The sequence below is a fragment of the Aethalodelphis obliquidens genome, unplaced genomic scaffold, assembly GCF_003676395.1.
Source record: "Aethalodelphis obliquidens isolate GAN/ISIS:26980383/991018 unplaced genomic scaffold, ASM367639v1 scaffold123, whole genome shotgun sequence".
Lineage (NCBI taxonomy): Eukaryota > Metazoa > Chordata > Mammalia > Artiodactyla > Delphinidae > Aethalodelphis > Aethalodelphis obliquidens.
The window spans coordinates 2,006,806-2,023,233 of record NW_020838067.1 but is presented as its reverse complement, the minus strand read 5'-3'; the positions used below and the strand labels follow the sequence as shown (position 1 = coordinate 2,023,233).

Sequence of the window (16,428 nt, the reverse complement as noted above, 5' to 3'; positions counted from 1 at the left end):
CCACTACAATGAGAAGCCCATGCACCGCAACGAAGAGCCGCCATAGCTAGAGAAAGCCCACGTGCAGCAACGAAGACCCAATGCAGCCAGAAATAAATAAATTTAATAAATTTTAAAAAAGAAGATAACTTCTTCATCAACAATGAAATATCAGATAGGGAATGCGAACAACAATCCCTTTTAAACTCACACCCCCAAAAATAAAATATTTAGGAAAAAATCTGACTAAGGAGGTGAAAGACTTATACACTGAGGACTATAAAACATTAATAAAGGAAACTGAAGAGGATTCAAAGAAATGGAAAGATATCCCATGCTCTTGGGTTGGAAGAATTAATAGTGTTAAAATGGCCCTACTACCCAAAGCAATCTACAGATTTAATGTGATCCCCATCAAACTACCCATGACCTTTTTCACAGAACTAGAACAAATAATCCTAAAATTCATGTGGGACCATAAAAGACCCAGAATTGCCAAAGCAATCCTGAAGAAAAAGAACGAAGCAGGAGGCATAGCCCTCCCAGACTTCAGGTGATACTACAAAGCTACAGGAATCAAAACAGTGTGGTACGGGCACAAAAACAGACATATGGATCAATGGAACAGAACAGACAGCCCAGAAATAAACCCATACACCTATGGTCAATTAATCTTCAGCAAAGGAGGCAAGAATATACAATGGGAAAAATACAGTCTCTTCAGCAAGTGGTGCTGGGAAAGTTGGACAGCTGCATGCAAATCAATGAAGTTAGAACACACCCTCACACCACACACAAAAATAAACTCAAAATGGCCTAAAACCTTAAACATAAGACATGACACCATTAAACTCCTAGAAGAGATCATAGGCAAGACATTCTCTGACATAAATCGTACCAATGTTTTCTGAGGTCAGTCTCTCAAAGCAACAGAAATAAAAATAAACAAATGAGACCTAATCAAACTTATAAGCTTTTGCACAGCAAAGGAAACCATAAATAAAATGAAAAGACAACCTACGGAATGGGGGAAAATATTTGGAAATGATGCAACCATCAAGGGCTTAATTTCTAAAGTATACAAACAGCTCATACAATTCAATAACAACAAAAAAACAACCCAATCAAAAATGGGCAGAAGACCTAAAAAGACATTTCTCTGAAGAAGACATAAAGATGGCCAATAGGCACATGAAAAGATGCCCAATACTGCTAATTATTAGAGAAATGCAAATCAAAACTTCAGCGAGGTACCACCTCACATTGGTCAGAATGGACACCATTAAAATGTCTTACAAATAACAAATGCTGGAGAGGATGTGGAGAACAGAGAACCCTCATACACTGTTGGTGGGAGCCACTATGGAGAACAGTATGGAGGTTCCTCAGAAAACTAAAAATAGAATTACCATACAATCCAGCAATCCCACTCCTGGGCATATATCCAGACAAAACTATAATTCAAAAAGATACATGCATCCCTATGTTCATAGCAGCACTATTCACAATAGCCAAAACATGGAAACAACCTAAATGTCCATCAACGGATGAATGGATAAAGAAGACGTGGTACCGTGAGGACATGGGGAGGGGGAAGGGTAAGTTGTGATGAAGTAAGAGGGTAGCATTGACATATATACACTACCAAGTGTAAAATAGATAGCTAGTGGGAAGCAGCTGCATAGCACAGGGAGATCAGCTCGGTGCTCTGTGACCACCTGGAGGGGGGATAGGGAGGGTGGGAGAGAGGCTCAAGAGGGAGAGGATATGGGGCTATATGTATACATACAGCTGATTCACGTTGTTATACAGCAGAAACTAACACGACATTGTAAAGCAATTATACACCAATAAAGATGTTAAAAAAAAATGATGCAGTACATATATACAATGGAATATTACTCAGCCATAAAAAAGAATGAAATATTGCCATTTGCAGCAACATGGATGCAACTAGAGATTATCACACTAAGTGAAGTAAGTCAGAAAGAGAATGACAAATGCCATATGATATCACTTATATGTGGAATCTAAAATATGACACAAATGAAACTATCTATGAAACAGAAACAGACTCACAGACACAAAGAACACACTGGTGGTTGCCAAGGGGCAGAGGGTTGGTAGAGGGATGGAGCGGGAGGTTGGGGTTAGCAGATCTAAGCTATTATATATAGAATGGATAACAACAAGGCCCTACTGTACAGCACAGGGAACTATAGTCAATATCCTATGATAAACCATAATGGAAAAGAATATTTTTAAAAAGAAGAATGTATACACAAATAACTGAATCATTTTAGTGTACAGTGGTAAACATTATAAATCAACTATACTTCAATTAAAAATATATTGATTAAAAAAAGCTCCTCCAAAATAAAACAAAAAGATAACTTCTTAAGTGGAAAAAGGCAGGACTTAAGACAGTATGTACACTGGATCCATCTTTGTTAAAATTTTGTACCCAGTTGTAAAATGCACAGGAGAATGTTAGCAATGGCTGTCTCTGCTCAGACATCATATGATTTTAATTTTTTCTCCCTTTGGCAAATTTACTTCTAAATTGTTTTGCAAAGTGAACACACACTGATACTTTTAACGGAAAAAATTAGTTAACTTAAGAGGCAGTGATGCCAGGCGTGGGACAGGGTTCAAGGAGGTGCAGTGGCCCCAAGGACGCTCACAGCAAAAGGCCCATGGGCCCTCACTGAAGGGCCCGTGACACCCGTCCTCCTCCCTTTTCCGGCCGGCTGATTCCATTTACCCTTCCAAACTTGTCTCCATGGCCCCTTCTCCAGGAAGTCCTCCTGGTACACCCACCCTGGCACCTCTGCTCCAGGGTAAGCCCACTGCCAGGCAGATGTTTACCAGAAATTTGGGCTCGGCAGCTCCGGGGCAGGCCCTGGAATCTGCATTGAGGCTGCACTCCAAGTGCGTCCAATGTGGGTGGTTTAGAGCCCACGCTCTGAGGACATGGGTCTTTCCTTTGGTCCAAGTGAGAAAAGAGAACGTGAATCCCATTTTCTCACCCAGGACTAGTAGTTTAGAGGCAAATCAGTGATTTTCAGCCAGGGGCGATTTTGCACCTGCAGACAACGTCTGAAGAAATTTCTAGTTGTCACAGCTGGGAGGCTAGTCCTGGCGTCTAGTGGGTAGAGGTCAGGGATGCTGCTAACAGCCCTCCAGTGCCCAGGACGGTCCCTGCAACAAGGAACAATCCGACCCAAGATGCCCACACTGCCGAGGTTAAGAAACCCGGGATAGCAATGAAAGATTAAAACTCGGAAGCCCCAAGCCCCCAAGGTCAGGAAGGCTCTCTGAGGAGCGCAGGCTGGAAACCGGAGAAAAAACTTTCCAGTCACACAAAACTGGGTTCTGATTCTGGTGCTGCCTCTCGCTACAAGCAAGTCCAGGCCTACTTTGCTCATGGAAAGTGGGGAGGGCTGTACTTGTCTGGAAGCCACGATCAGCAGCTGTAACAGCCCCTCATTCCCCCCATTCTCTGGAGCACGTCGACATTACCTTCTAATATCTCTGAAAACTGGGATGTATCTTACAAGAATGCTGCTGCATATTTTAAGTGGCAGCATTTTATTATAGTTTTAAAATTCCCTCTACACAATGCAATCCTCCTTATTGCGGGGGGAAGGGGGCGCACTCCCACCACCCTGCCCCCAGGCATCTGGCCAGACGAAGTAGGTGCCCAAGGTCACCATTAGCTCGGGATGGAGACAGGGTTCAATTCAGCTGCGTGACTTCAACCTAGGCCTCTCTCCTTTGAGGGGAGTTCAAAAGGAGACTTTCTGGCACTGATACAGTAATTTTTACATGAGGAAGAGTCTGAAGGGCCTAATGGAAACAGGGCTGTGGGACTTTCGAGTTTTCTGTTTCGTTTCTCGATAGCCTCTAATTTTTTTGTTCAGGGAGCACACCAGACTCATCCTGGGACACAGGCCGGTGGTGGGTGCCCGCCTCAGCACTGCTCAGAGTGGTGGCTGACGGGCGGCACACAGACTTGGGGCGCCCTTCCCATCGCCACACATGCCCTGGAGGGAGGGGGGTGTCACTGCGCTGACAGAAACCAGCGTGGGCCCCAGGAAAACCAGATGCACCAAACGAGGAGATGCTGGCTGGCTTTTCTGCTGTTACCAGTGAGAAGCCACACGCCTGCAGAAACATTTCAAATCAAACATGAATGCCATGAACTCACCAAAAGATCCTGCATCTTCCAGAAACCCAGAAGGTTTTAATCGATAATTCTTGGCTTTTTTTGAAACCTTGTCCTTGGTGTCCCAGAGCCTCAAGGTGATTTTGTGAAAATTTATTTTCTTTAGTAACTCCTTTGTCATGTTGATGTTAAAACTTTGGGTCCACGACACCCAGACCCTGTCCCCTTCTTGCCATGGCCTGATGGTCTGTGTAAAAGGACAACAAGAGACTCTCAGCGTTGAAAGCTCAGAGGCCAAGATCTGACCGCTGCCACGATGTGGAAGGCCCTACCTTCCGCTTGTCTGTCTGTGCATCCCACTCCCTCCTGGCTCCCAACTCACATAGGGAATCAGGAAATGGGTGCCGCAGACAGGGGCCTGCACGCCTCTGGGTTGCTCGGAAAAATAAAGTAAAAGCAATTCCCTGCAAAGAGTGTCCCCCCAGGGACTCCCCATCCTGACCCAGAGCCCTGCCCCAGGCGGGAGTGTGCGTGTGTGTGCGGGTGGCGGGTGTGCACACACACGTACTCACGTGTACACACAGAAAGAAATAACAAGAGCTGCCAAAACTTTTGAAACACCAAAGAAATTATTAGGTAAAAATACCTTCAGAGAAAATCATAGAGTTGCTATCAGTATTATTAGGTTCATGCAGATTCCCATCCAGTAGGCCTAGAGTGGCGACCAAGATCCTACATTTCTAGCAAGTTCCAGGGGAAGTGAGCATCCTTTGTGGCTCTTGCTATTTCTTGTGAGTATCAGACTACATGCAAGGCCACACACACACACACACACACACACACACTCACACTCACAACACATTCACCTTTATTCCTGAATCCAGGAACACTTTGGCCAAGGCTGGAAACACCACCACATCGACCTTTTTAGGCTCCCCATCACCAGGCAGGAGGAAGTACTCGATGTGGTAGTAATGGCGAACCTTTGCAATAGGTTTGTCCATTTTAGGGTGTCTCCTGTACTGTGCAACCAAACTTGAATATTTTCCTTTGTGACCTAGAAGATACAGATGTAATGAGACTTGTTCTAACCTCACTTGGGAAAGCAGACCCGTCTCCACAATTCCCCGGAACGAAGAAGAGCCCAAGGCTGGAGGAGGTGCCGTGTGCAGACTCCCCACTGCCACCCGCTTGGAGTTAAGATGCATGTCCGGTCCTCCCAGCCACCAGAGGAGCAGCCCCAGGGCTGGAAGCCAGTGTGCGGAATTATAGCGCGTGACTCTGAGGTGAGCATCTCCTTAAATTTTTTTACTGTAGGCACTTACCTGCCTGCCCCTAGTCTTGACAGTAAGAGGCAGGTTAAAAAAAAAACAAAAAAACCCCACCAATACAGGGTAGGATAAATTAGACACATACGATGGAATACGATATAGGTGTTTAAAACAAACAACAACAAAGTAAAGCCAGGTCTGCTCATGTCCTGTAAGATATCTAAGAGGTCATCAAATTTTTAAAGAGCAAGTTGTAGAACAGGAAACACAGGACCTCATTTCTCTTAAGTAAACAATTTACATAAACATTCATAAATAAATTCATAACTATTTAGGTATTGAAGGAAAAAACATTGAAGCTAGAATTTTATATCCAGCCAAAGACAGATCCTTCGAAGGTACTGGCGCCATAAAAATACTCGCAGGCGACGTCTCATAAGTTGAGCTGCACAGCAATCTATTTTGTAAACGCCTTTGGAATAAGTGCCCAACTAAGAAAAACAAATCTGGGAGATGCTGCAAGAGATGTGAGGATTAAAGGTAATCAAATAAGCACCAGTTTCCTTTTGGGTGGTATTTGCACATGTCTTTTTTCCAGGCTCTTTTGCTTGATATCAACCAACCAAAGATAAAAAGCACCATTATGGACAGAGGAGGTCACACACAATGACCAAAAATTCAATTCACCAAGAAGATAGGTCAATTCTAAAACATGGTATACACCTAACCAAATAGCCTCCAAAATATCTGAAGCAACCATCAACAGAACTACAAGGAGAAGTTGAAATTAATCCTCGTGGGGAGATATTTCAGGCAGAACAACAAAAAAAGACATATCAAAAAATGGAGTACTTCTTGATATATCTAGGAATACACCTACCTAAGGAGGCAAAAGACCTGTACTCCAAAAACTATAAGACACTGATGAAAGAAATCAAAGACTACACAAACATATGGAAAGATATACCACATGTTCTTGGATTGGAAGAGTCAATATTGTTAAAATGACCATAATATCTAAGGCAATCTACAGATTCAACACAATACCTATCAAACCATCAAAGACATTTTTCACAGAATGAGAACAAAAATTTTTTAAATTTGTATGGAAACACAAAAGACCCTGAAATCTTGAGAAAGAACGGAGCTGGAGGAATCATGCTCCCTGACTTCGGACTATACAACAAAGCTACAGTGATCAAAACAGTATGGTAGGGCTTCCCTGGTGGCACAGTGGCTGAGAGTCTGCCTGCCAATGCAGGGGACACGGGTTCATGCCCCGGTCTGGGAAGATCCCACGTGCCGCGGAACAGCTGGGCCCGTGAGCCATGGCCGCTGAGCCTGTGTGTCTGGAGCCTGTGCTCCGTAACGGGACAGGCCACAACAGTGAGCGGCCCGCATACCACAAAAAAAAAATAGTATGGTACTGGCACAAAAACAGACACAGAGATTAACAGAACAGGACAGAAAGCCCAGAAACAAATCCACGCATTTATGGTCAATTAATCTATGACAAAGGAGGCAAGAATATACATTGGAGATAAGACAGTCTCTTCAATAAGTGGTAAGTGGTGCTGGAAAAACTGGACAGCTACGTGTAAAAGAATGAAATTAGAACATTCTCTAACACCATACACAAAAACAAACTCAAAGTGGATTAAAGAGCTACACGTAAGACAGGATACTATAAAACTCCTAGAGGAAAACATAGGCAGAACACTCTTTGACATAAATTGCAGCAATATGTTTTTGGATCCGTCTTCTACAGTGATGGAAATATAAACAAATGGGACCTAATTCAACTTAAAAGCTTTCACACAGCAAATGAAACTATAAACAAAATCAAAAGATAACCTAAGGTCTGAGAGCAAATATTTGCAAATGGTGCTACCAACAAGGGATTAATTTCCAAAATTTACAAACAGCTCATGCAGCTCAATATCAAAAAAACAAACAACGCAATGAAAAAACGGGCAGAAGACATAAGTAGACATTTCTCCAAGAAGACATATAGTTGGCCAACAAGCACAGGAAAAGTTGCTCAATGTCACTCATTATTAGAGAAATGAAAAATCGAAACTACAATGAGGCTTCACCTCACACCAGTCAGAATGGCCATCATTAAAAGTCCACAAACAGTAAATGCTGGAGAGGGTGTGGAGAAAAAGGAACCCTCCTACACTGTTGGTGGGAATGTAAATTGGTGCAGCCACTGTGGAGAACAATATGGAGGTTCATCAAAAAACTAAAAATAGAGTTACCATATGATTCTGCAATCCCACTCCTGGGCATAGATCTTCAGAAAACTGTAATTCAAAAAGATACATGCACCTCAGTGTTCATAGCAGCACTGTATACAATAGCCAAGACATGGAAGCAACCTAAATGTCCATCGACAGAAGAATGGATAAAGAAGATGTGGTATATATACACAATGGAATATTACTCAGCCATGAAAAGAATGAAATCATGCCATTTGCAGAAACATGGATGGACCTAGAGATTATCATACTAAGTGAAGTAAGTCAGACAAAAACAAATATTATATATCACTTAGATGCAGAACCTAAAAAAATGAAACAAATGAACTTATTTACAAAACAGAAATAGACTCACAGACATAGAAAACAAACATATGGTTACCAAAAGGGATAGTAGGGGAGGGGAGATAAATTAGGAGGTTGGGATTAACATATACACACCACTATATATAAAACAGATAAACAACAAAGACCTACTGTATAGCACAGGAAGCTATACTCCATATCTTCTAATAACCTACAATGGAAAAGAATCTGAAAAAGAACATATATGACTGAATCACTTTGCTGTACACTTGAAACTAAGACAACATTGTAAATTAACTATATTTCAATTAAAAAGCTGATATAAAAAAAGACAGTCCACCTTAAAAAAAGTGGAGTACTTTTCTCTGCCCTTAATCTTGGGGTTCAACCATGTGCCTTGCTTTGGCCAATAAAATGCCTGCAGGTGGGAGGTGTCCAAAGACCTGAAGAGTGCTGGGGTGACTGGGCTTGCCCTCTTTTGTGCCCTGCCTTTCCATGACAGGAATGCGTCTGGGTTGCCCACACATCCGAGAGGAGGATGACAGAGACAGAAGCAGGGCAGAGCTACTGCAGGAAGCCCAGCCTAGATCAGCTGGCCCGCTCACCCAGGACAGGGATTTCTGTTTGAAGCCAATGAAATGGGGAGTTGTTTGTATTTGTTACACAGCGGTTTTGGGCAGTAGCTGATTACCTTTGCACTCAGAGATTTTGATCCAATAATCTGAGAGTCTGTATTTAAATAAGGAATTAGATGATGCACAACCAGCTTATGCGGGGGGGGGGGGGAATGCCTTAACCCCTCCATCACTTCTTTATTTTCAAAAAGCAGAAATAACATCACCTGCTTCTTGGGGTTTTGAGAGGACTGAGTCTGTGAAGCCCATAAACTGTTCCTTGCCTGGACCACAGTGGGCCCTAAAGTGGCAGTTCCTTTCCGGACCTCTGCTCCTGGCACTGGCCACCCTACTGAGGGAGCACAGGTGCCCTACACTCCTGGGAGAAGGTCACTGGTACACCCCCCCTCTGCTGTCACACTTACCCGCGGTCACTGGGAAGGCCAGAGAGATGATGAACTTGCAGGGGACAACGTGGGGCACGTCCGAGTCGAAGGTGCTGGCAGGCCCTTCTGAGGACTCGCCGCTGCACTGGTAGCCGGTGGCCGACTCCTGGGCCCAGGCCCTAACCTTCAGGTTCTCCTCCACTTCACACTCGCTCCCAGACTGGTAAAAGCTGCCCATGGAGGACATGGTCCCCATGCTCGCCTGGTCCTCGTCCTCCCACTCACAGGCCGGCAGCTACATGCGGCAGGGCGGCCCCCCCGGCCGGCACTCCCGGCTGCAAGGAAATAAAGGCACGGCCGTCACCACCACTGCCCCCAGGAGGGAAGCCCTGCCTGCCCCCTCCTCTCCCCCGTGCCTTGTCCTGTTCCGGGCTGACCAGCCAAGGCCTCAGACACTGCCTGGCACGCAGCGGACACTCAATAAAGATTAGATGAACCTCAGAGAATGATGCCGTCAGTAACCGTGATAATCAGCAAAGCTAGCGTCTCCAAATTGAGTCCCGTCCTCCCGGCCCCAGCTGTTCCTCCTTTCAAGATCAAAGTTAATCATTCAGCACGTCTGGAATGCCTGCTCCAGGTGAGTGCAATTCCCCAAGAATCACAAGGGAATGGGTGGGGGGTGAGGGCCTCGGGTTAGCTGTGCCAAAGCACAGTATGACCTCGGTTTGGGGGCAGCGCGCGCAAGAGCCTGCTGAGGCCAAGGAGGGCGAGGACCCCGAGGCAAGACCCGACCGAGCACTGAGTACTGGGCTCCGGGCACGAGCGCCCTCCATGGACGCCGCACGCCAGCAAACGCTAAGAAGGGGCTGCGCAGCTGGAGCGGGGGCCGGGGCGGATGGAGGGGTACCTGAGGCACCTGTGAGCGGACGCGCTGGGCAGCCGCGTGGCCTCAGACGACGGCGTCGGTCAGCTCGCACAGCAGCTGCACAGCCTCCTCACCGAGGAGGCTCAGAGGACCTGGTGCGTCCACCCGGGCAGGGAGGCCCGCAGGAGCCGCCTCGCCGCTATGTTTGGCGGTTGCTAGGAGACGCGCGTGGCCACAGCCCCGGGGCGGGGCTCCTCTCCTGGGGGCGGGGCTCCCCGCCTCAGTCGCTCGTCCCAGGCCAGGTGCCCAGACAAGGTCCGGCAGAGAGTTGTATACAAATGCAGAACCAGCTGCCTTTATGCCTTCAGTTATTCGCTTATCCACTCAGTCTTTTTTTTTTTTGGATGTGGACCATTTTTTAAGTCTTTATTGAATGTTTTACAATATTGCTTTTTATGTTTTGGTTTTTTGTGGGTTTTTTGGCCGTGAGCCATGTGCCGTCATAGCTCCCCGACCAGGGATCGAACCCACACCCCCTGCATTGGAAGGCGAAGTCTTAACCACTGGACCGCCAGGGAAGCCCCCATTCAGTCTTTCAGGAATTCCTGCTCTGAACGTGAGCACCTATTATGCGCCTGAGCCTTACCTGCAGTACAGGGGAGAGGCATTGCCAGCTCCCCACTACAGCTCCATCAGCGGCCCCCTCCCGGAGGGGTCGGGGCAGGCTTCACGGAAGAGGTGACAAAAGCCAAACTGTGGGGTCTGCCGGGCGAGGAAAGCAAGGGGAGGCATTCCAGGCAGAGGACACAGCATACGCAAAGGCCAAGCGGAGTGAAAACGTGTGGCAAGTTCAGGGAAGGGATGAGGAGGCTGGAGTGGCGCACGGGGGCCCCGGTACCAAGCCCCTGGGCAGTAGTTTGTTCAAGCGAATGGGTGCGGAACCTCCACACACACTTCGCTGTTGCAGAAACTGAGGCTCTGAGATGAGACACAACCTACCCGTGGCCGAAGAGCAAAACTGTGGACGCAAGCACCCTCCCTCCCAGTGCCCACCTCCCTAGGCCGTCCCCAGGGGCTGGGGACAGTAGTCCAGTATTCCAGAATACTTCCCACTGACGGGGGCCCTCCGACATTCCTCAGGTTCGATCAGTCTAAAAAACTGAACCTTAAGAACAGCTGTGAGGGGAAGTCTCCAAATGGCAGTGAGGTCCCCTGGGGAGAAGGACTCAAGTTTCACCACTGAGTGCCATGACACCCTGTCCAACAGCCTGCAGACTACCGTCCACAAGCAAGGAAGTACTAAAAAGACACACCCAGGGTTGCAAGGGGAAAAGGCTACTAGGATACACCAGCTCCCAAAAGGCCCCATTAACAAGAGCTGGTCAGTGACACCACCCTCCCTGGGACAGACAGCAGGCCTCCTGCCCGTCAGGTGCACCTGCTGCCTGAGGCTGGTTTTGCTCCAAAGGGTCCTCGATCACCCTGTTACCAAGGGCAGCAGCCCATCTCCCCAGCATCTCCTGTGGGGCGGCCCTGAACTCAGGCTTGAGAGGTCTTAGACCAAAGAGCCTTGGTCCTGGATGTGCATGAGAATCACCCAGGATCATGTCAAATCTTCAATCCTGAGGCTTCACTCCAGACCTGTGGAATTGATTCTCCAGAGGTGGGGCTTAGGAACCGGTGATAGATTGTATTTTCCAAACACCTCAATAGATTCCCTCCCACCCTCTCTTCTTACAGTGTGATGTCAACACTCTTCACATCCCGTGGTGGGTCTAGTCCCCTCCCCCTTGAACCCCGACAGAACTTTTGGACCACCTCAGCCAACAGAGTAGAGTGGAAGTGACACTCGGTGACATCTGAAGCCAGGTCATACGAATTCCATGTGCTTCTGCCTTGTTCTTTGGGGCGCTCACTCTAGGAACCCAGCATCATGTTGTGAGGAGACCCAAGCAGCCTCATGGAAAGGCCACGTGTAGATGCTCTGGCCAACAGCCGGCAGGGTTCCCGGCCAACTGCCAGCCTCACTGCCCAAAATGTGAGAGCCAGACCTCAGGGGATTCCAGCCCCCAGCCTTTGAGTCACCTGGCTGACACCATGTGTAGCAGAAACCAGCTGTCCCCATCAAGCCCTCTGCAAATTGCAGATTTATCAGCAAAGTAAGTTACTGCTGTCCTAACCCAGTAAATTTGGGGATTATTCGTTGTGCAATAATAAATAACTGGAACAGAACGCTTGTTTGTTAAAGTCACCTCCACCAAGATCCCACTGCATAGCCAAGATCTGGAACCACTTCCCTGAGGGAGGTAGTGTGCAGGTCAAGAGCCAGGGCATCATGGGATGGAATGAAGGCAAAGGTGTGTCACCTGAGACTCAGGCACGACGGGCGGGTCTCCCCTCCCCTCAGCAAAGATGGCTTCAGGGCTGGCAAAGTCAGAATAGGACAGGAGGAAGGGCAAAGTCACATTGCAAAGGGGCACCCCGTGGAGCGCAGCCATCTGAGGGCGATCTGTCCCTGCTCCTTCTTCCTCCAGGGCAGTGGAGCGCCAAAGCTCCCACGGCACCCAGAGAGCTTCTGAAGTTATTGCAAGACTCTGGCAGCTGGAAGCACACACTCATCTTCTTCTTGCCATCTCTCTCCTAAGCAAAGCACCCCCGCCACCTTATAACAACTTTACTGAGGTGTATTTTATATCATACGGTGCACCCATTTCAAGTGTATGATTCAATGATTTTTAGTAACTTCACCAAATGGTGAAATCATCACCATAAATAAGTTTTAGAACATTTTCATCTCCCTAATAAGATCCTTCGTACACAAGTTTCACCCAAAAGTACTATAATTAATTAAAATTAACCTCTGTTCCCACCCCAAGCTCTAGACAACCATTAATCTACTTTCTGTCTCTAAAGAGGTGCCTTTTTCTGAACATTTCCTATAAACGGAGCCATAAATCCATTTTGTCTATCCAGCCCTCAGTTCATGGACATTTAGACATTTATGAAGATGCTGCTGAGGACATTCACATGAGGGTCTCTGTGTGGACAGATGTTTTCGTTTCTCTTGAGTAGAGGCGTCTAGCAGTGGGAGAGCTGGGTCACGTAGTAAGCGACACGTATGCATCAGGCTTTATGCTTGTCTTTTACTGACAAACTGTTCTCCAACGTGGCTGCACCATTTCACATTCCCACCAGCAACGTGTGAGGGTTCCTATTTCTCTACATCCTCGAAAACATTTATTGTCCGTCAGTTATTATCGCCATTCTCGTGAGGGCGAAATAGTCTCTCATTGAGGTTCTGCTTTGTATTTCCCTAATACCTAACGGTACTGGGATCCTTTCTCGTGCTTATTGGCCAACCATATATATTCTTTTGGGAAATGTCTGTCCCTGTCTTTCACCCATTTTTCGATTGGGTTGTTTGTCTTCTTTTTATTGAGCTGTTGGAGTTCTTTGTCAATTCTGAATACAAGGCCCCTACTGGGCATGTGTTTTGTCAAGATTTTCTCCCAGTTGCCTGCTTGTCCCGTCATTTCTTAATGGCGTCTTTATCACTGTGCTTTGAAGTGCAAAAGTTCTGAATTTTGATGAGATCCAATGTATTGATTTTTTTTCTTTTTTTTGGACCATGTGTTTGGTGTTGTATCTGAGAAATCTTTGCCTAACCCAGGCCCATTTTTAATAGAGAGAAGTCAAACTTGGCGTCTGAACACTAAGCAAATCCACTAACCAAGACTCCTAAAAATGTAAAAGCTTTGACACTAAAACTGATGGCTCTCGGAGAATCCCAGACACTCCAGGGGACTGTACAGAATGACACAAGCTTTCTGAAAAACAGTTTGACAACATCAAGAGCTTATAAAATGCCCGCACTCCCTGGCCCTGCAGTAAAGCACCCAGGAAATAGAGCCAACCTTTCACAGTGTTGTTGGAATAGAGAAAAACTGCAAACCACCGCTATGTGCACCTATTGGGACGACAAAGCACCTTCCGGGTCAGTCCTAAGAGGGAGTGTGGACCAGCCTTTGAGAATAACGTTACCCAGGAATGGTAATGATGGCGGAGCCATTTAGGAAGATGGGTGATGTGCAGAGACAGATCCCAACAGCCGCATTTCAACTTGTTTCTTTATGTCACATTGAAGGAGGTACAAGTGACATCCTGTAAAATTCACCCTTTTCAGTGTTTTGACAGGTGTATACAGTCATGAAACTACCACCCCCATGAAGGTATAGAATGTTTTCACCACCCCCAAAAGTTCTTTCATGCTTAAATGCATGGAAAACATCTGAAAACAAATACATCAAAAGAACCCTGTGTTCTTCTCTTGTTGGCACAAGGGGGGATGGTTTTTTTGCTCTTTAGCATTTTGCTGGGCTGTTTGTAGACACTGTGAACAATATACTATTAGGAATGGCTCAAACAATACTGAGCTGACTTCAGAAAAACCACTTCTCTCCGCTCTCCCCGACGCAGACACACACCCATCCCCCAGCTCACACAAAAGCGCAGGAGACCTCTGAGTTTGCTCACTTTGAGCCTTAAACAAAAAGCTTGTGGGTCCAACCGGGATGATTTCAGAGGCGCCTGGTAACACTGCCCGCAGACAGACAGGGCTGACAGCGCCCCATTATCAACCCGGACTCCCCTGCCCCCAAGGAGCTGCGGGGGGCAGAGGCCAGGCGATGGTTCCACGTCAAGATATTTAAAGTCTTTCTTTTCAATAGTGACTGGCCCAGAAAAGTTCCTGTTCAAAGGATTCCTTCCGCAAAAGCCATCGCCAGCTGCAGCAACGGGGGTAGTCTCCCCTGGGTCACCAGCTCTCAGCATTAACATGAAATTGAATCAGGTTCATCTGCAGAGCCACAAGAGGGAGGGGATATGGGGATATAGGTATATACACGCTGCTTCACTTTGCTGTACAGGAGAAACTAACACAACATTGTAAAGCATTTATACCCCCATAAAGATGTGGGGGAAAAAAAAGTCCAGAGTCAAGTTCCAGCGTCCCGTTTTTTTTTTTCTTTTTCTTTTTAATTTGGCTGCACTGGGTCTTAGTTGCGGCACGCGGGATCTTCACTGGCGTATGTGGGATCTTCAGTTGCGGCAGGCATGCGGGCTCTAGTTCCCTGACCAGGGATTGGACCTGGGACCCCTGCACTGGGAGTGCAGAGTCTTAGCCACTGGACCACCAGGGAAGTCCCCAGAGTCCTGTTCTAAGTGCAGACAGCAACGTCCCTGGCGGTGGAACTCCCGGCCTAGAAGTTTCTACGGTCCAGCTGGGAGTCCAATCAACCTAACATCTGGAGTCTCGCTGACTCCAGCATCTCTGGGCACAAGGATGCTTGAATCCCAGGGATGCCAGCTACATGTAGTTTTCCTTCTGATGCAGTGTGTCCACATCTATAAAATGACACAATTAGTGCCTACTTAACGCCAGGCCCTGTGCTGGGCATGGGGGTACCAGGTCTCTGGCCTTGTGAAGCTCAGCCCTCGTGGCAGGCCTGCAAACAAGTGGCAATGGGGTACAATGCTGTTTCTTAAAATACAAGTTAAAAAGTACGTCTCACCTGTAGGCAGAGAAAGCACATGGAGAGCCTCATGCCACACTGTGCCCGGCAGCAGCTGCGGGCAGGCAGCTCAGAAGGGGGCTGGAGCTCTTCTCTCAGTGTGCCCGACACCAAGCCCGGCGGACAGACAGGCAAGCGTCCCTCCCGTCATGGCTGATAGTGCATTACAGGGAGACAGACAGACGCACCAGGCAAGAAAGTCTGTTAGGGGCGCAAAGGGCTTGCAATGTCACCGAAGGCCTCACTGAGGGGCTGACGCTGGAGCAAGGGACTTGGAGGTGAGGGGGCGGGCTGTAAACATCTGGGGAAGCAGATGCAAAGGCCCTGGGGTGAGTTAGAAGAACAGAAAGGAGGTCAGTGAGGGAGGTATTGAGGGAGGTTACAGGGGACACGGGCGCACACTACACTGGGCCTTTAGTCCCTGAGAGAGGGAGATAACAGTGGGTGCTGAGCGAAGGAGGGCGTCTTCTGGCTGTGGAGGACGACATAGGAATTCAAGGGCACTTCCTGGGAGGAGGCTGTTGCAATGATACAGGTGAGAGATGCTGGGGGTTTGGTCCAGGGTAGCAGTGGCGCAGGAAGAGGGAGTCAGATTGGGGGTGAGCTCTGAAGGTGCACGGCCTGACAGACCGGATGTGGCGCGAAAGTGACAGAAGAACCCAAGACGGTAGGGATTTGCCGAGGGAGGCTGGAGGCCCCGCGAACTGAGATGGAGGTGTTGGAGGGGAGGAAGGGAAGGAGTCCAGGACTGAGAACATCTGTATTCCTTTACCCATTGAGAAATACATGAATTACACTGCTGGTAGGCACGAAAATGGTGCAACCACTTTGGAAAATGGCCTGGCAGGCCCTCAAAAGTTAAACATAAAACTACCACACAGGGCTTCCCTGGTGGCACAGTGGTTGGGAGTCCGCCTGCCGATGCAGGAGACACGGGTTCGTGCCCCGGTCCGGGAGGATTCCACATGCTGCGGAGCGGCTGGGCCCGTGAGCCACGGCCATTGAGCC

The 16,428-nt window shown here is 47.6% G+C and overlaps 1 protein-coding gene across 1 annotated transcript in view; it reads right to left on the bottom strand.

Moving 5' to 3' along the window:
* The window catches only part of CFAP92 (cilia and flagella associated protein 92 (putative)), a 55,795-nt gene extending 46,509 nt beyond the window's left edge, over nt 1–9,286 (bottom strand). The window contains 3 exon segments of the mRNA XM_027098494.1: nt 4,190–4,394; nt 5,014–5,204; nt 9,025–9,286. Coding sequence (XP_026954295.1) covers nt 4,190–4,394; nt 5,014–5,204; nt 9,025–9,286 — 658 coding nt within the window.
* Between the last annotated feature and the right edge of the window lie 7,142 nt (nt 9,287–16,428).